We start from the raw sequence: 20,000 nt of genomic DNA, 5'->3' as shown, positions 1-20,000 counted from the left end.
GTTGTGTGAACGAGATACTAAAATTCCATGACTGTTTCAAAACTTTCATTCAGTTTACAAAATTCCATGACATTTCCAGGTCTGGAAAATGACATTTTCAATTTCCATGATTTTTCTAGGATTTGTATGACTGCGGGAACCCTGTTATTATAATCGGCTAAGGCAAAGGAAACAGTGTACTAATAATAGTGTTCTTGCGATTAAAGCATCTGCTTATGAACCAAATGGTTGCTGGTTCAATTTTTGCCCAAGCACATAGAGTCTACAAAATAAAAGTATGCAAACCGGAAACGCGTTTTAAAACCCAGATATTATGCAAAATAGTCTCTTGTGAGCTTTATGACATGTTATAATGTTGTTACCTCCTCAAAAACAGACTTGGAGTTGTGTTTTGTTTCATTCACACGTTTGAGAAACACTTTATTGTTTTATTATTATTATTAATGCTCTGTTCCATGTTGTGACGTCATGCAGTGGTAGTTTTCAAGTTAACAGCTCCTTCCTTTTTACCTTTAGTTTGGTAGAGATTAGCAATTCTAGATCTGAAATCATCCAAATGATTTTAGTGAAGGTGCATTGCAAAGTGGACCAGAGTGTTTTTCATTTGAGAGAACAAACAATGAGGAAGCAACATTATAACATAGATCAGAAAATATCATAATTACAGCCCTTTAATAAACAGATCTACAGATAGATCTACAATAAATAAATTTATGTAATTCATTTTTTTAATTACACAACTTTATAAATAAATAAATAAATATAGTAGGTTGTCTTTTTTTGTTTTGTTTACTACAGGGTTCCCACTCTTTTTCACTGACAAAATTAAACAATTTTTCCTTAACTTTTCCATGACCTAAAGTGAATTTTCCATGACTTTACTGCACCTATTGAACTAATCAGACTTTTAGGGCTAAATATGAAATGTTAACCCTTTCCACTCACCTTATGGTTTGGTATTATAGCTTTTTAACATTCAAAATCCTGTCAGTGCGTTTATTGTCGTCTCTTTAAAACAAAAGGCGCAGACGTTTAGAAATAATCAGAATAGCCTCATGAGAACAGAACGCTGTAGTTACGTGAAACAGATACTAAAATTCCTTGACTTTTCCAAAAGTTTCATTAAATTTACAAAATTCCATGACATTTCCAGGTCTGGAAAATAACACTTTCAGTTTCCATGACTTTTCTAGTATTTGTATGCCCATGGGAACCCTGTTACTATAATCGGCTAAAGCAAAGGAAATAGTGTTGTGATTAAATTATCTACCTATGAGCCAAAGAGTTGCTGGTTAAATTTTTGCCGAAGCACATAGTGTCACTTTGTCATATGGGCAAGACTTGACTCCAGTGACTCACTCTGCAGTAACACAGTTGTGAAAGAAAGATCGTCTGGTATAAAACTTTCTCTGCTTCTCCACCGTGTAGTGTGAACAAAAGCAAAACAAGAGAACAGAAGTAGCAAATACATTTTACAAACATGATGTATTTTATTCTTTGTCCTGTTCAGGATTAGAAATATAAAAGTATACAGGAGTGTGGAGTATACACAGTACTAGTTGGGTAGTTGGTTAAGAGCCAGAACCTGATTTTAATATCCTCTTGTACAGTCATGAAAAAAGCTCGTTACACCATGAATTATTTGGTAAAAAGTGCTAAATAACAAAAGAACATTGAGACTGTACAATATAATCTATTAGTTTTTCATTTTCACATGTAATGCCTTACTTGTTTCTAAGATAATCACGGGAAACCAGCTGCCTGACACCATCCCAGACACTATTTTCTGTGTCACGGTGCAATGACCTCGCAGCATTAGAATTCGTTCGCTCGATAGTAGACGGGTACTTTTTTATTTAACCAATCGCTCCACTTTGGTCGTGACGTATGTAATGCGCCGCTAACGGGGAATAACTGGTACCGTATTTTCCGCACTATAGGACGCTCTGGATTATAAGGCGCACTGTCATTAACTGGTCTAATTTGGAACTTTTTTCACAAATAAACCTCACCGGACTTTAAACGAAACCCAACAGTGTGATGGGTGAGTGGTTTTGTTTGTTTGTGTCGTTCACGGTGACTCTGGGCTTTGTTCAGTTGTGGCGTGTAGGGAGGGTGCTGTCTGGGACCAACGGATTGTCGGCGTGTTCGCAGTGACTCGGTTGTTCAGTCGTGACTAGAAGCGGCACGTTGCACTCGCGTTCTCGGTTTGTTCCTCCGTTCCGTTCCTCGTCGGCGTGGAGTGATGAGTGTGGGTGCGGGTGTTTTTTGCTGAGCGGTCGCTGTCTGCTCCGTGTGTGTTTGCGTGCGCTGCGGGTGTTGCGGTTTTGTAGTTTACTGAAGTCGTGCTGGGACACCTGAGTGGATTTGTGTATAGGGCGCTCTGGATTGTGGGGCGTGCGATAGTTTTTTTGATGGGGCTGGAGGCTTAAGAGCGCGTCTAATAGCCCGGAAAATACAGTATATTAAGCTTTTCCCAAATTCCGTAGGAAGAAGGGCAATAACATTTTTCCCTTGATAAAATTAACCAAACATTCTCTTTGTTCAGGCTTTAAATGTCTGGCATTTTCTTATTATAAAGACAGCTCACCAGAGGAAAAAAGTTGGAGACCCCTGAGTTACACGCTCTGATAGTGAATAATTAGCTGGATTAGATCTCATATTTTATTTAAAGGAAATAAATGCAGTTTTCAGTCTCTGCGCTGGTGTCGGCTCATATCAGGTATGCGCAGATACTTAGAGCGATAGTTTCGAAATAAATCTGCATCGGAACTGAAGAAGCTGGACACTAAGAGTACACGCTCCTCTGATGAAATGTCCACGGATACTCTCTGTGTATAAAAACTCTCAGCTGAAGGGCCCCGTGGCGCTGTCGGGGACGTGGTGCATGTCCCGGGTCATGTTGCTCTTCTCCTTGAGCTTGGCCTGCAGGAGGCTGTGCTCCACCACGCCCATCCTCACCTCCATCTGCTGCGTCTCCTGCTTCAGCTTCATCACCGCCTGTTTGATGCGAACCACAGGAGCTGAGAGAAGGACAGAGAGGGGACAGAGAGAGAGAAACCAGGGTTATAACCGAGTCCGCACACACAGTACCACACACAGTACCACACAGAGTTTCAGTGTAAAGAGAGTACCTCCGTCAGACATGCTGCTGCCCTTCTCCTCCATCTCCTGCTTCACCTTCTCCAGCTCCTCACTGATCTGTCTCACACAAACACAAACACAAAACAACAACATCCTCTCTATTATCATCACTATACATTTCATTAGGACGGTCACAATTACATATTTTCTTCAATAACGTGTGACGGTGCATTCACTGACCTTGGCCAGAACTCTGGTTCTCTCGGTGACTCCTCCGCTCGCCTGCTTGTAGCGCTCTCTGACCTGGAACACAGATACATGCTGCTTCAGGTGGGTATGACAGAAACAGAGACAGACCTCTGCAAATTCCAGGCTGTTGTTGCTTTCATTTTCGTTTATGGAATCAGTTTTAACTTTTTCACTGGTCTCATGGTTTGAGAGAATCTCTGCGAAAAACAAGAACTCCCTGAATCAGTTGGGAAAGTAAAAGGAGACTGTCCATCCTCAGAGCGGTCTGGACTCCCTGTACTCAAGACAGTTACAGCAGACGTCCTAGAGGATTCTAAAAGATGTGCAACATCCTCTAAACCAGGGGTCTCCTACCTGTAGCTCTCCATTCCCTTCCAAGTAGCTCACCCAGGGATTTCTGAATTGTACATATTGTGCTGAATAACTCCAGTTTGTTTGATTAAATGCCTATTTTCTTTGTAAATGTATAATTCTGATGCCTAATTTTGTGCACTGATAACTGGATAATGTGTTATGTTTTATAGACTGACTGATCCTTAAATTTTTCATTCTCATTTTTGTTTATTTTGTACAATCATAAACAATAAACTTTGTGCCTACTTTAACATTATTATTAGTTTGTACGACCATAAACAAAAATATACTTCTACATCTTCATCCTACTCCTTTTGAGCAACAGGTCCCAAATATGTTCATGTTCTTTGTTTTTGTTTTTGAATTTTGGTGTACATGTCTCAAACAAATAAAATGAATGAATGAATGAATTGTACTTCATTTTCAGCTCACCATGGCTGTTATATTTACAAATTTTCTGGCAAACTCTAAATTTAGCAGCTCTCTGGCATTTTCGTTTTACAAAAAGTAGCTCACAAGAGGAAAAACGTTGGAGACCCCTGCACTAAACTCACAGTTTCAGCTGCTTCCCTGTGGTCAGAGGCTTTTAGTCCCAAGATCTAGAAGGAATCATTTTGAAAAGAGCTTTGTTCCAGCTGCTATCGTTCTTATGAATAAATTGTAATCTATTTATCTATCGATTTCATGTTTTATATATACACTACTGGTCAAAAGTTTCACAACACCACAGTTTTTCTACTTTTTACTGTTGTGACCAAAACATATTCTAAACTTTTGATTGATGAAAGTGTCGACCTTTGGCAGATATAACAGCTGAACACACTCGTGGCTCGTTCTTTTTACAACAGAAATCAAATATTCTTCAGAAAGTTCTTCTCAAGTCTGTTGCAGAAGTTTCCATAAATGTGTGGCACTTGTAGGTCACTTCACTCTTCTGTCCAGTTCATCCCAAACCAGCTCGATGAGGTTTTCAAGCTTTACCATCTTGTTCTTTTTTCCTGAGGTGGTTTTGGCAGAGCTTGGACTTGTGTTTTGTATCTTTTATCTTTTTTTTTTAACCTCTGTCTGTTCAGTTTTTACATTTGTACAATTCTGAGCTCTTCATTGGACTTGCACGACTTGAATTGCAATGAATAACTGGAAAAATTAGGGTCTTCTAAAACTTTTGACCGGTATTTATCGTATTATTTTATTATTTTTAGCCAAGCGTGTTGAATGAATTAATTATTTATGGAACAAAACCTTTCTGCATTGGAGCACTGTAACACTTTATTTGTAATTGTGATTTTATTTGTTTATTTTGTACAATGTGGATGAATGAAATGTGAAATGTTGGACCAGCCTCACAAATCTGCAACACAAATTTACCTACGGAGCACGAATGAAGCGACCTAACCTGATCTGGTGCGTTCACTGACCTCTCGGAGCTTGGCCTGCGCGCTCCTGTACTCCTGGATCAGTCCTTCCAGCTGGTTGTTGATGTACTTCTCTCGGCTGCTGACCTTCTCCAGGGTTTTGCTGATGTCCTCCTGCAGTTTGTTCAGGTGACCCTGCGCCGTAAATAAAGAGTTAGTTAGTTACTTTGCCATTCTGTTATTTTCTGATCTATGTTAAAATGTAGTTTCTTCATCACAAACAGACCTGGAGTTGCGTTTTGTTTCATTCTCGCATGTTCAAAACACAAATCCTTTTTTCTACTTTGTGAGTTCATGTACTAATACACGAAGTACTCTACTGTGTTTTTAAACTCCACACACCTTCAGTAGAACCATTTGAACAATATCAGCCCAGGGATTGTCAATCTCTAATGAACAAAAGCTAAAAGAAGCTGTTAAAACTACCACTACACTTCTTAAAGATGTGAGACAGGCCTCTACTTTGACTCCAGGCTCAAAACGGTACGGAAAGGTTTTCATTTTTTATTCTGCACTCTTCTCTCTCATTTAATGTCTCTCTATTTTTTATTTTATGATGATTATGTATGTTTTGATTTGTTTGTATTGTGATTTTAATATATTTCTTATTCTGTAAACCACTTTGAATTAATTTGTGTACGAACTGTGCTGTACAAATAAACTCGCCTTCCCTTGTCTTACACAGTGGAGCATTTTGAGCTTTGGAGATATAGATTAATAATAAAGAGTTACTCAAAAATGTGTGAATAAAACAAAACACAACTCTGGTTATGTTTTTGATGAGATAACAGCATTAGAACATGGTTTAAAGCTCACAGGAGTCAATTTTGTGAAATAGAGAATCTTTAAATAAAGAAAGTAGAAGTTTACGTAAAGAAAGTTTCCGACGTTTGTTTTCAAAAATAGGCATGTAAAATCTCATACCTGCTGTAAAACCTAATAAACAAACATGTATTAAACAGAACACTAAACTCAGTGTTTTTCTGTTTTGAGCTTTTTAAACCTAAAATGCCTCTCTCTCATCTGAATGGTCACTATCTAAACCCCACTGCACTGCAGAGTTCAAATGCTAACACAAAAAGTGACTCAGATTGGGGAGTGACGGGGCCCAGCAGGGGGCAGTGTTCTCACACCTTGGCGTCTGTCAGGGAGGAGTTGATGCCCTCTTTGTGCTGGTGCATCTGGTCCACATGGATCCTCCAGTCCTGTGCACATAAAACCACACATGAACAACGACAGCACAAACAGTAGAACAACTCCAGCTCACAGTTCACACTGACATTGTGCCCTTCATGGAAACCATCTGACCTCACAGCATGAGGATTTGTTCACTCGACAGTAGGTGGGTACTTTTTTTATTTAACCAATCGCTGCTATTTGTTCGTGACACATGTAATGCGCCAAATCCTGTAGGAAAAAAGACAATAACGTCTTTCCCCTTGATAAAATTCACCAAAACATTCTCTTTGTTCCGGCTTTAAATCCTCGATCTCTGGAATCGCTACCAACACAGAATGTCTCTCTTTGTCTACATCCATCTCGACGCTTTGTTTACTGTTGTGTTATACCACAAAAGGGACATGGACAGGTGCTTGAGTTTGACGTCATGGCTTCACAGCTCTTCACTGATTGGTCGGTGCACGGTCTACAACTTCCGGGTTCAGTTCATATAAACCGTCTAGTGTATTCTGATTCCTGACCTAGTCACTGGAGAGAAATTAAATTGAGCGGAGGCACTAGGTGGCACCAGTCTGATTAGGAAATACTAGATAATAGATAAAGTATTCAGGATGCACCGACCTTGTCACTATCATGAATCCAAAAGTCCCAACATCTGCTCAGTTGTATAAGGTCAATTTAATACCTACATGTGCCCTTTTTTCTGCCGCATATAGAAAGATTTGAGCTTCAACATGCCAACATGTAAAAGCAGTAATTTTTCTATTAAAATGGATTGAAACTCCTCCACCATAAATAATCTGACCTTAAAGAGATTATTTATCATTATTTTATTTATATTTATTTTTATTTATCATTATCTTTTCCCCACCACAATTTAAAAAAAATAAAAATCTATGTGAAGATGAACTCAAATATAAACAGTACCTTCAGTATTGTTGTATTATTGTATCAGTATTTTTGGATATATAATTTATTTGTTTTCTTATTAACTGCACTTGTGGATTAGGAGCTGTCATAACAGATTCTTCACCGTAGGATCAGTAAAGTTCTACCATGTATTACGTAAGATTATTGTTACTTTGAAAAATAAAATCTAGAAAAGCTCATGAAGATATTTTTCCTACAGTTACATTGAGCCTCCCACAATTTTTAAACGTAGGGCCTATGCTTAACGACTGATGTAGACAGAGTAAAGCTGAAGCTCTCAGGTTTGTCCAGAGCCTCCAGTGAACCTGAGCTGTGGCGGGTGCAGACCTTATTGTCCGTGCGGATGGTGACTTTGAGCTGAGGCAGGACCCTCTCCACCTCCAGGTTCCACTCGGCTGCGTCCACCGTAGACTCCAGGATCTCATCGGGCTTCAGACGGGACTCGTGCTCCTGCTGCCGGACGCACAGAAGCATCGTGAGGAGAACATCTGAGCAGATCTGAGAAGCTTCCACCGAGACGTGCAGATCTTACCTTGTGAGTGGAGCGCAGTTTGAGAGCGTCCAGGTCCATCACGTCCTCCTCTTCGTCCTCTGCTTCCTCCTGAACACACAAACAACATTCAGACTCAAAAATAGACACACAGGGCTTTAAAAACTGGACTTATCTACAGTGACATGAAGAACTGAAGGTCCAACCAAGGAGTAAAATAAAACTTTACCAAAGAAATTGTTGAAAATCACACTCTTAAACAGGACCATGGACGTTCATATTGACCACAGGCTGCTGAAAATGTGTTGTTTAAATCAACTTTTTGTTTTTTTTTTGATGATGTTAACTGTGTTTTAGTAAAGTCAGAGGTCTAACTCGTCATATGAACTTTACATCAGGGGTTCCCAAACCCCAGGCCGGAGACTGGAACCAGGTCCGGGTCGTGGGTCATTTGGTAACGGGTCGCGAAAGTGAACCCCCCCGTCCCCCCCTTCCCATACTCTGTGCGGACTGTGCCCCACAGGCCACGTCTCTAAACCAGAACCAAAACCAGGACTAAACCAGAACTAAAACAGGACTAACCACCAGAACTAAAACAGAAAAAACCAGGACTAAACCAAACCAGAACTAAAAACCAGGACTAAACCAGAACTAAACCAGACTAAACCAGAACTAAAAACGAACTAAAACCAGCACAAAACCAAAACTAAAACCAGGACTAAACCAGAAATATGCCAGAACTAAAACAGGACTAAACCAGAACTAAAACCAGACTAAACCAGAACCATAAACCAGAAAAGAACTAAACCAGGACTAAACCAGAACTAAAACCAGGACTAAACCAGAACTAAACCAAGACTAAAACCAAGAATAAACCAGGATATTAGGTCCAAACAAACTATTCTAAATGCATCATTGGAGGGGATACGTGTCTCCTCTGCCTGAAATTATGGGCTTTTCGAATTATTTTGTCAACAATGGCCAACACATGCAATATGAAGATCAGAGCAAGTACCAATGTGCGAATGTGTCGCTCCATAGTGACTCAAAATTGGGGATGTGTACCTATGTTCCCCGGACTCAGATGACCTGGAGCAGGGAGTGATGTTAGGTGCCTCGGCCTGAGAAGCCAGCGTATCCCCAGGTTTGACTACCCCAAATTTAAGACTTTTTAAAGACCTTTTACAGACCACTAAAATTAAAATTAAGACCAGCATCGCACCCATTATCTGGGCGAAAAAACACCAGATCCAATTCTAATAATGACCAACCAACAACGGTACTATATCTAGAATCGAAGAGCCACTGTGGATTAAACCGACACTTCCCCAAGATCCATCCAACGTCTACTGATTGTTTACTCATCGTTAGAAACCAGAGTATTGTTTGCACATACTCCAAATTAGACATTCATTCACGTTACATGATTTCACATTGTTTTATTTTTTTTGTTCCTCAATCCATTTAACATTTGCACTGCAGTTGAGTAAAACAAAAAAAATAGGCTAATGAAATTTAAGACCTTTGTAAAAAAATAAGACTTGGGACAACATAATTTAAGACTTTTTAAGGCCTTAATTTAGGGACATAAAATTTAAGACCTTTTTAAGACTTTTAAGACCCTGCGGCTGCCCTGGAAGCGCTTTTCCCGGGAAGACCGAAGCACACGGAGGACAGACGCTCAAAATAATATATAATGAACCAAATCAGATTTCTGCTGGGGGGTGGGCCTGGTCGATGGGTGCGGAGCGGGGGACCCGCCTTGGTGGGCATGAGTGTGGCTTGGCCTGCTCCCACTTCAGTGGGGATCTGAGGCAAAATGCCACACACACTTTTTTCAATACTCAAATTAAATAGCAATAATACAGGTCAACATTAAATCATCCGCATAGCCTGTCTATCCCCCCCACACATACATACACACGCGTATACACACACATACACACACACACACAGACACGCACATACACACGACACGCACAGTTCACACTGTCACTATTTGTATGTACAGTCGTATCTGTCTTGTATCTTGTATGTCGTTTGGTTCCTACTATGTGTAATCATGTCAACCTTCTCCACTGTTTTTCACTTTCACCGCACGGGTCCAGCACGCAGTTCATTGCGCACTGATCTTACTCGCCACGTCTGGAACCAGCACATTGAGGACGGAGTATCTGGACCTATCTGACCATCTGATCCTAACCCCCCCCTCGGTCCGTGAAATATTGTTGGACATAACACCGGTCCGTGGCGCAAAAAAGGTTGAGGACCACTGCTTTAAATGATTATAATGAGCTGCATGTCTGTGAACGCACCATGACCTCGTCTTCGGCTCGGCTCAGGTTCATCTCTGCGTCTTCCTCCAGCTGCTCGTCTTCCTCTGTGACCTCTGTGGGGTACACGGGCCTAAACACAGCACACAAACACAAACACAAACACATGTAGTTCCCAAAGCAGCGTGCTCCAGTCTCCCACACTCTGCCCCCTCCCTGAACGCACCGCTTGAAGGAGAAGCCCCGCCTCTTGAGCGCCTCTTCAGCCAATCGGTCGAGCACGAAGCACACCTGCTCTCCAGAGCCAGATTTGAGCTTAGAGGGAGGAAAGTCCACCTTCACCCCCTGAGAGCACAAACACAGACACACACACAGAGAGACACTTAAAAATAATAGTTTTTTTGAGTATCCTGGGTTTTTGTGTTTCTATGTATACACATTCAATTTATTCCTATGTGCTGTGGTGTAGGTGTGGTTTGATGTAGAGCTGCAAGATGAATCGTAACTGAATGAAAATGGCTATAATATGAACAGACGCCATGAGCAAATCTTAAAGACTTACTCAAATTACCATAATTTCCTTCACAAACAAGAATCTCCTGTCTTGTTCTGCATAAAAGCTGCAAACCCTGTAGTTTAAATCTGTACAAACATGTTCAGAAATGTGATTCTTGTTTCATGTTTAAGTCTTTTTGTAAATTCCTCTGGAGATGTTTAAAATGTGAACTTTGAACAGAATCTTAAAACACTGGTTGCAAATCGAATCACAGTCATAATGCTCACAACTACATTTTTCCGAAATCTTGCTGGTTTGATGATCAGTGGATTTTAACAACGAAACAAAGCACTAAAGATCGATTGATATGAGTTTTTTTTCATGACTGATGCCAGGACTGATTGTTTCGAATCCAGAGCAACCAATGACCAATGAGCTCTGGTGATATTTTTGGGAAGGTTTATATGGCGGATTTAGATTTTTTACCCCAAATTATATAATTTAAATTTACGAAAAACCCACCCACAGCGTTTTTGTCACCACCAACTCATAAGAGAGCAGTGTAGTCACAGTTTCAGCAGTAATGTCTTTCAAAGATTGTTCAAATAAAGTTTCACTAGCTAGGACCACGCCAACAACGACATAGTGCGAAGAAGTATATTGATAATGTACGAAGCGAGGCAGAGATGGCTGGGTTGAGACTGTGGGTGGGGGCTCCGTCTCAATCTGTAATTGGCTCAGTCGGAACGGGACCCCCCTTTGTAGGGGTCTTATGACTGAAAGACAAAATAGGTGATGGGAGGGTGGGGTCGAGTTTGCCGAGACAAACTGGGATGATGGGAAAGGCTGCTACATACAGGCTTCTGGGAAATTAGAGGCGTGGTCGAGGTAAGTTGTGGTTTGCTGGTGAGAGGAGAGGGCGGCTGAGGCGTGGTCCTGCTCCTGAATCTCAGTTAATCATATTAACTACATTTTATGTGTATTTTGCAGGTCACTCAAAACAAAATATCAGTGGTTACTGTGTGGTTACACTGCAAATTTCTCTGATCTGACCAAGATTTTAAAACATATATCAGGTTATTCATTTGTTTTCAGATTTACTATCTATTTACTAGTTCTGAGACTGCTTAATTCTAGTGTAGAGGGAGTTAATTCACTACTTTTAAGTCATTTTCTGATAGATTTAAGTGTTTATATCTTAAATTTTGGCCAATCTTGTTTTGCAGTGTAGAGTGTGGTTAGTGTGTGTATAGTGTGTGTATAGTGCGCGGTCAGTGTGTGCTTGGAGTGCAGTTAGTGTGTCTCACGTACAAACGTCCGTAGCTCTGCCAGGATGTTGGACACGGTGGCGTTGGGCTCGTCAAACTCCTGCGGTTCTGTGAAGTTCCGCCCAGCCGCGTTCAAGAGCCAGGCCGCCAGCACGGAGAACATGAAGAACTGCTCCCCCGGGTTTGCCACCAGGTACGGACTGGACACAAAGTAATGTCTGCAACAACACGGGACAGAGGCACGGGTTAAATAAGACTGTATACAGAAGTGGACTAAGGGAGTGTGACGTCTAACATAGCACTCGACTCCAGTCAAATGAAGGCTTACAGTTATAGGAGCGAATTTGGAGTTCCATAAGCAACTAGAAAACAGGAATTGATTAAAGCTTGGACAAAATTTAAGATATAAACACTTAAATCTATGAGAGAATGGCTTAAAAGTAGTGAATTAACTCCCTCTAAACTAGAATTAAGCATCTCAGAACTAGTAAGTAAATAATAAATCTGAAAAAAAGATGAATAACCTGATCTAAGTTTTTAAATCTTGGCCAGATCAGAGAAATTTGCAGTGTACATTTATATAATTATGCCTTATTTGACACCAGTCTCTTCCTGTCTTTTTTGCTTCTTATTTAGAATCTATTATTACCATTTCTATTTTTTACTCTTTGTTATTATATTATGTGATGTGTGAGCTACTGTGTCCAAATAATTTCCCTTGTGGATCAATAAAGTTTGTCTAAGTCCAAGTCTAAGTCTGAAAACACGAGGATCACGTAGACCAGGTGAGTATGATCATTTGAGGTTCAAGTCTGGCACAGTCGTGAAAGGAGCATAAAATAAGACACAAAGTGCAAACACCATCACACCCTTGTCTGGGAGATGGTTAATTGTAATTTCTCCAATATTATTAGGAAATTTTCAGTGCATCTCTCCGCTCTTCACATGTCAGTCAAATATTATTTCTTATATTTATCAGATTTTGTATTGAGGAAACTACCCAAGATTGCAAGGTTCATCATGTGGGTCAGACTAGTCGTGATTTTGACCTGGATTATACCAGGATTACACCATTTTAGTCCTGAATTTGGAGATTCACAATCACCACATCAAATTTGGAACTAAACTGGGACTAAACTCAGAACTAAACCAAGACTAGGCCAGAAATAAACCAAATCTACAACAATAAATTCAAACCAGGACAGTTTTAGTTTTTAGTTCTGTTTAGATTTAGGAAGCATTCACACTTGTTTAGTCCTGATGTACCAGAGTTGATCTAGTCTAGTCTAGGTTTAGTACTCAGTGCAAATGTAAAAACACCCTTGGTTTGTGTTGGATCAGGTCCTGGTTTAGTCCTGTATTCACTTGGTTTAGGTTTTGTTTAGTCCATAGTAACCGAGTCCAAATTTCTAGTGCATAAGGACCATGTCATAATAGAACAGATTGATGGTAGAGGCGGCGATGGCAGGTCTGGTGGTCCCTCCATGATCAGGCCGAGCCCCGGGGCCACTCACTGGGACAGGGCTTCACGATGTGGGCAGTGCTGGGAAGGCTACTTTTAAAATGTATTCCCCTACAAATTACAGATTACATACCCCAAAATGTAGTTTGTAACATAATCCATTAAATTACTTAAAGAGTAACGTAATCTGAATACTTTGGATTACTTGATATTGTCATGCTTTTTAAAACTACATGAATGCAGAAACCACATCCCGAAACTTCTTGTTTGTCTCTTCAAATTGTCTGTTGAGCCCAAGTCTCCATGAACAGGCGTTTGTTTACTGTAGAGAAGCAAAGACGAGGATCTTAACATAAGAGATTTTCTTTTATCTGATAAAAGAAAATAAAAAGCCCAGTCTTTCCTTAACCGTATTGAAAATATTATTGATAGAGAAATGTTTATATGAGATCACTGCTGCTTTAAAGTATGTCCACCCTACTGTTCTGGTGTCATATTGTTTAGTCCTGGTTTAGTCCTGGTTTTATACCTGGTTTTAGTCCTGGTTTTAGTCCTGGTTTAGTCCTGGTTTTAGTCCTGGTTTTAGTCCTGGTTTATTCCTGGTTTATTCCTGGTTTTAGACCTGGTTTTAGACCTGGTTTAGTCCTGGTTTAAGTCCTGTTTTTAGACCTGGTTTTAGACCTGGTTTTAGACCTGGTTTTAGACCTGGTTTAGACCTGGTTTAGACCTGGTTTTGGTTTTAGACCTGGTTTAGTGTCCGGCAATGAGTGGAATTACCGAGAAAAAAAAGGGACGGGGGGGATATAGCCCAAAATGTGAAAACAGGAAAATACCGCCGTGTAATCCATTTATTTCAACAAAGTAGCTGTAATCTAATTACCACTCACTGAAACAGTAACTGTAACTGAATACAGTTACTCATAATTTGTACTCTGATTACGTAACGCCGGTACATGTAATCTATTACTCCCCAACGCTGGCTGTCGGACGCACTCACCGGGACAGGGGCTTCACTCACCCGGACAGGGGCTTCACTCACCCGGACAGGGGCTTCACTCACCTGGACAGGGGCTTCGCTCACCTGGACAGGGGCTTCACTCACCTGGACAGGGGCTTCACTCACCGGACAGGGGCTTCACTCACCGGGACAGGGGCTTCACTCACCTGGACAGGGGCTTCACTCACCGGGACAGGGGCTTCACTCACATGGACAGGGGCTTCACTCACCTGGACAGGGGCTTCACTCACCTGGACAGGGGCTTCACTCACCTGGACAGGGGCTTCACTCACCTGGACAGGGGCTTCACTCACATGGACAGGGGCTTCACTCACCTGGACAGGGGCTTCACTCACCGGGACAGGGGCTTCATGTTGTGCCGGACCAGCAGCTCTTCGTAGCGCAGCAGTTTGAGTTTCTCCAGCAGATTCTCCATCACCACAAACACCTGGTGCACCGCTCCAGGGCCGCGGTCCTCCTCCTCTCCCCGCCGCCCGTCCTCCGCCATCGCCCCGCGGTGCTCACAGACTCGGGGCCGGGGCTCGGGGGTCACATTCAGGCAGCGATCAGCCGCACTCCGCGTGTTTATCCTCATTAGCAGAGCTAATGGTAATGAACTCGGCTAGTGTTAGCTTCTGGAAAAAAAAAAAAGTACCTTCACTGTCTCTATTTTCCGGTGTAATTCCGTAAATAAGAGTTAAACTAAACTCCGGTCCGCACTAACTAATCAAAGCGTCCGTATTTTCTGATTAAATGTCATTATTTGTCAGAGAACATCGGAGCAACACGAGCGGATGTAGCAGCAGAACTAATGACAGTGAATTACCGCCTCCTGCTGGACACCCCGGACAACTGCAGATTACAATGAAAAAAAACAAAAAAACACTTATCCACAGCCAAAAAACATTTAACCCTGGAGAACCCACGGGGTCAAATTTGACCGTTGTTAATTGCTGCTACCCAAAATGAACAAACAAACCCAAAAAAAAAGTCAAATTTAACCTCAAAAGCTCAGAGTGCTACTTCTGGCCCCTGCATAGAGACACCTAGTGGATAAATATTGAACTGACACGAGCCAGAGTGGGAGTTACAAGATGGCTGACCAAATGGTGTTTTGTTGAGCTGGAAACCTACCCTAACAAAATTCTCTTCTCAGCAAACCAGCGATAGTGATTCTGATTAATTGTTTCAACCAGATGTTGAAAGTGATGATGTGAATCTTCTGCCCAAGACAATGACTCGTCCAATGATGAGGATGTGCCGTTTGCCGAGACTGCTAGCTCACATATGGAGCCAAATCGTGCCGCAAAAGCTTACAAGTGGCAAAAGAAAGGCTTTGAGTTGCCATGACAACCCAGATCAGAAAGGCTTTGAGTTGCCATGACAACCCAGACCAGAAAGGCTTTGAGTTGCCATGACAACCCAGACCAGAAAGGCTTTGAGTTGCCATGACAACCCAGACCAGCAAGGCTTTGAGTTGCCATGACAACCCAGACCAGATCAGCTGAACATCCAGGAGTACAATGATTCCATGGGAGGAGTTGACATGCTGGATGTGCGTCTTGAACACTGTAAATTTCCCATTCGGAGCCGTTGTTAGTATATGATACTTTTCTGGCATTTCTTGTCTATTGCGGTGATCAACATTGACAGTGTTTCCTATTGTTATTCTTTGAAATGATACGCGTAAAACCCAATGGGTCAGATTTGACCCTAATCCTAAATCAGGGAATAAAGGGTTAAAATTGAAAAAGTTGATATTTGGTGTTCAGTGGACTCATAGCAGTCATTTAATGTATAGTTCATAATTTTCCAAAGAAGAAAAGGGGTCTTGGGTTCTCCAGGGTTAAACCAGAGGGAAAGGAAATAATTACACATACATCACTGTAAATGTGTAGATATTTGATATACTTGTTTCTTATTAATTTGGAAATCTATTGTTGTGTTTACTCTGCTTTAGTCCTGGTTTGAGTCCTGTTTAGATACCAGATGATGACCAGATGTCCCTATTTACCCAGGACAGTCCCACTTTTGAGCTCTATGTCTCCTGTCCCAGCAGATTTACACAAAACCAGTGATTTATTCTCATTTTATACAAGAAATGTCCCAGATATCTGTATTTTTTTTTGACAAATTTGATCTAACCTGTTACCACCCGCCTCATTTTGGTGTGTGCACAATGGTAAGACATACCCAAGTGCCATAGCTTATTAAAAGAAAACCTTAGAACCCACATGCTTGTGTGAGGCACCATTTTAAAGCTTAGGCCTTCTAGTTTCTGTAGATATGTACATGAAGACTGTGAGTGCTGCCTAACCTACAGTACAGTCAATTAAAATTTATTTATTTTTATTTTTTTTTGCTTCGAAAAAAAAAAAGAAAAAAATAAAGGCCTTAGCTTGGGCATACTTCATGCTAGGCATTTGTGACTCACTACACTCATTGTTCAAGTTGTTGGCAACAACTGTGTAGAATTTCAGATCTCTAGGACAAAGGGTTTTGATGCTGTGAGCCTTTGTGTATACAAAATGACAATTCGGCACAAGATTGCCAAATTTGTGCCAAAATAATAATAATAATATAATAATAATAATAATCATTGTTATTATTATAATACTAATTCTTCTGAGCTTTAGGCATGTTTTCTCAAGAAAGAAAACTAAAAGTAGCCAAAATTGTCTTCCAACTGGCAGTTCTGCACTGCCACACTGCTCTCTGTGTCCCTCTCGGCTGCGCGTATAAACACAGGGTCCGTTTCCAATACAATCTGAATGTCCCACCCACCGTTTGAAAGCTCTGGTGATAGGCTAAAACAATATGTCAATCACTTTCTGGAAGATCCAATGACTGAAGAGATTTCCCGTAAACAAACTGATGACGCGTGCGTAAAGCCAGAAAGTACGTGAGTGCGTTAGCTTCTTCAGCGGCTTGTCCCAGCTAAACCCCGCCACCGACAACAGCGGGGAGGGTCTCATTTTGAAGCTAAGAGTGTGAGGAAAACAAGCGTACCCAAGAGCGGGAGAGAAAGGGAAGTGAGAGCGGGAGAAGAGGCGGAGAAGAGAAATAATATTTTCATTCACGGATTCATCCACTCATACGGACGACGATTTTCTGGATTATTCCCCCACATGGAATTATTTTTTGGAAAAACAACTTGATATTCTTTTTCTGTGGATTATTACGGATTTATTGAGTACAACTTTTCATGGATTGAACGCGTTTTGGACCGACAGAACCGGCTCAAAGGTAAGAAACGCGTATCTTATTCTTTGTTTATGATGTGAATTTTTAAATTCACATAAATTCGGGCTCGTTGTACGGCATAAAATGAATGATATGGCTGTTTTATTGATAAATTAAGCTTTCAAACGATGTATGGCATGCCAGTAGTGAAAACAATAATGAAGGTGAATATACAGAGTGAACATTTTTTAATGGAAAATCGCCCGCCGGCGGGCGGGTGGATGGTAAGTGGTTCTAAACTAGGACTAAACTAAGACAAAGCCAGGTCTACATCAAGTCTAAACCAGGACTATCACAATTTTTGACTATCACAAATCTTGACTAATCATAAATTGTCAGAAAACTGTGTTTGCTAATGACCATAAAGCAAAAAAAGGCAACGACAGATCATGACTGGCACAAGAATGTGCAGTCTTACATCGTCTTTTCGCAGTTTCATTCATAACATTTATACCAACATCCCAGCCCAGGTGTGTCACAGTTTATAATTTTGAAAATCTGGTCACCCTATAAAGTGCACTGTAACTGAGCAAATATTTGAGGTACTTGTGCTTTTGTTTCTTGTTGATTTTGAAATCTCTTGTTGTGTTCACACTGGTTTAGTATTGGTTTGAGTCCAATTTAGATCTGGTCCAGTTCTAGTTCTGCTTCTGATCTAGGTTTAGGTCCAGTTTTAGTCCCAGTTTAGTTCCAGTTTTCATGTGATGTGTGTGCAAGTGTGAGCTCACGCTAATATAATGTTTGGCCAGTTGCTTAGTGTTAGGCCTATTATCCCTCTTATATAGGGTGATCAGATTTTTGAAATAAAAAAATGGTACACCCACGCTTTGGGGGGGTTGTTAGTAATAATAAAATTGTGAAACAAGTGCGTTATTAAGGAGAACTGTATTGCACAAGGCCCATTCATGACTAACGTGAGTCAGTATAGTCACATTTTCTTTGCTCGCTTTTCTGTATTTTACCTAAATAAATGACAATATTGTGCACTTGCGAACCAATGCCTTTCATTCCTCATATAGTATAATCAATATGTTTATTTGTATTCTTTTGTATATTTGTTATTGTTGGTGTGTGTGTGCAGTTCTAATTATTTGTATATATTTCTTTTTTTCTCTGTTCTAGATGACCACACACACACACACACACACAAGTACAGTCACAATCCCAGTCTTTATTCTTATCCATAACAATCATCAATAAACCTTCCTATTCAAACCTCTGGATCCTGCTGCAGTCTTTCTGACCGAAGACTTAGGCCAGACTCCCGTAGGCCAGCATACATCATATATCCAATAATTCACATATTAGTTTGATTTAGTTGAGGGTAAAGTATCAAACTTAATCTCCGGGTCTTTTGAGCATCTTCATTCATGTTTCAGTCGGTTTCCGCTTCAGTCATTGGTCCATTCACTTGTTCCACCCAGTGACATCGTGAAAAAGCGCTTTTAAAACTCGCGCCTCGTACGTGACGGTGTTTTTACCGATGTGAACGTGCGTCTCCTCCAGCGGGGCCTCGATGATCGCCGGCACCTCTTTACCGTAAACTTCACAGTGCTGGAGGAACTGCACACACTCCTGGACCACGGCGTCTCGGAGCATGACCATGTGTTTGGACATGTTCTCCAGCAGAGACAGGAAACAGCGCTTCGCATAGAACCACGTGTCTGTGCCCAGCTTCTTGTTGTAGGGCTCCAGACTCTTAATGACTCGGGAGATGCCAAAGTCGTAGTTTCCTTTTGCACAGTACAGCGTCCCGATCACCAGGTTGACGATGCACAGGTGGAACACTTTCTTATCTGGGTCGTCATATGAAATCTGCTCCTCCTCTTTCTCGATCTTCCTCATCAGCTCCTCCGCCTCTTCCTTCTGGCTGGTCATGATGTAGGACACACACAGGTTTGCCAGCACCACAGCGCTCACGTTCAGGATGCTGTCATAGTGTTTCTTGACGATGGGCTCGTAGAAGCCTATGGCCTCCTTGTATTTGTTCTGCATAAACAGCACGTGAGCCACGTTCAGTTTCCACGTGTCGTCTTCATTGCAGACCTCCACAGACTTATGGAAGATCTTCTCCACCATCTGGAAGTTCTCTCGGTTCCAGTAGATTTTAGCCTGAGCCATGAGCACCACGATGTACTTCTCCAGCATCTGGTCGTACTCTTGCAGCGCCCTCTTCTGGCCTTCATCGTCTCGAGCCAAATGAGCCTCCTGGAGCTGTTTGGCCACTTTACGAAGCTGCTCCGTCAGTTTTCCGTTCATTTCATCAAATGTCCTGAAAGCCTCTTCTGGTGCTGTCTGGCAGGTCAGGAGTGCATCCAAAAACTCATACATGTATGGAGAGAGAAATTTGTAGGTGAGATGAGCGTTTTCTGCCAGGACGTCTGCAGCCAGGTCAAAATACTCGTGTTTGCAGTAGAGCAGCAGCAGGTTTCCAAAGGTGACCGGGGGGAAGGAGGGCTGCTGCAGGAGGAAGGCCAGCTTCTCAAAGCCCTCGCTGGGCTTAGAGTCCATGTGCAGCAGGGCCTGGTTATGGAGGGTCACCGGGTCCAGCTCCTCCTCA

At 41.5% G+C, this 20,000-nt stretch overlaps 2 protein-coding genes across 3 annotated transcripts in view; both read right to left on the bottom strand.

The window, feature by feature from the left end:
• Nucleotides 1-1,544: 1,544 nt before the first annotated feature.
• Nucleotides 1,545-15,002, bottom strand: LOC129408295 (intraflagellar transport protein 57 homolog). 2 transcript variants are annotated; one of them, XM_055151466.1, is made up of 11 exons: nucleotides 14,554-15,002; nucleotides 11,782-11,956; nucleotides 10,201-10,319; nucleotides 10,017-10,107; nucleotides 7,744-7,812; nucleotides 7,539-7,664; nucleotides 6,236-6,307; nucleotides 5,106-5,237; nucleotides 3,325-3,387; nucleotides 3,135-3,201; nucleotides 1,545-3,023 (listed from the first exon to the last, which is right to left on the bottom strand). In XM_055151466.1, the coding sequence occupies exons 1-11, from the start codon at nucleotides 14,790-14,792 to the stop codon at nucleotides 2,848-2,850; spliced, it is 1,329 nt and encodes a 442-aa protein (XP_055007441.1). In that variant the 5' UTR covers nucleotides 14,793-15,002; the 3' UTR covers nucleotides 1,545-2,847. The 2 variants fall into 2 exon arrangements, with proteins under 2 accessions (XP_055007441.1, XP_055007442.1); XM_055151467.1 differs by having other exon boundaries at nucleotides 7,539-7,661.
• A 3,745-nt stretch (nucleotides 15,003-18,747) lies between these two features.
• Nucleotides 18,748-20,000, bottom strand: part of LOC129408247 (tetratricopeptide repeat protein 30A-like) — a 2,824-nt gene continuing 1,571 nt past the window's right edge. The window contains exon 2 of the mRNA XM_055151386.1: nucleotides 18,748-19,996. Coding sequence (XP_055007361.1) covers nucleotides 18,848-19,996 — 1,149 coding nt within the window. The 3' untranslated portion in view covers nucleotides 18,748-18,847. The remainder of the gene's footprint in view (nucleotides 19,997-20,000) is intronic.

This window comes from Boleophthalmus pectinirostris, unplaced genomic scaffold (assembly GCF_026225935.1).
Source record: "Boleophthalmus pectinirostris isolate CB_2022bp ecotype Guang Dong unplaced genomic scaffold, ASM2622593v1 HiC_scaffold_16, whole genome shotgun sequence".
Classification (NCBI taxonomy): domain Eukaryota; kingdom Metazoa; phylum Chordata; class Actinopteri; order Gobiiformes; family Gobiidae; genus Boleophthalmus; species Boleophthalmus pectinirostris.
This window is presented reverse-complemented; position numbering and strand designations above follow the sequence as displayed.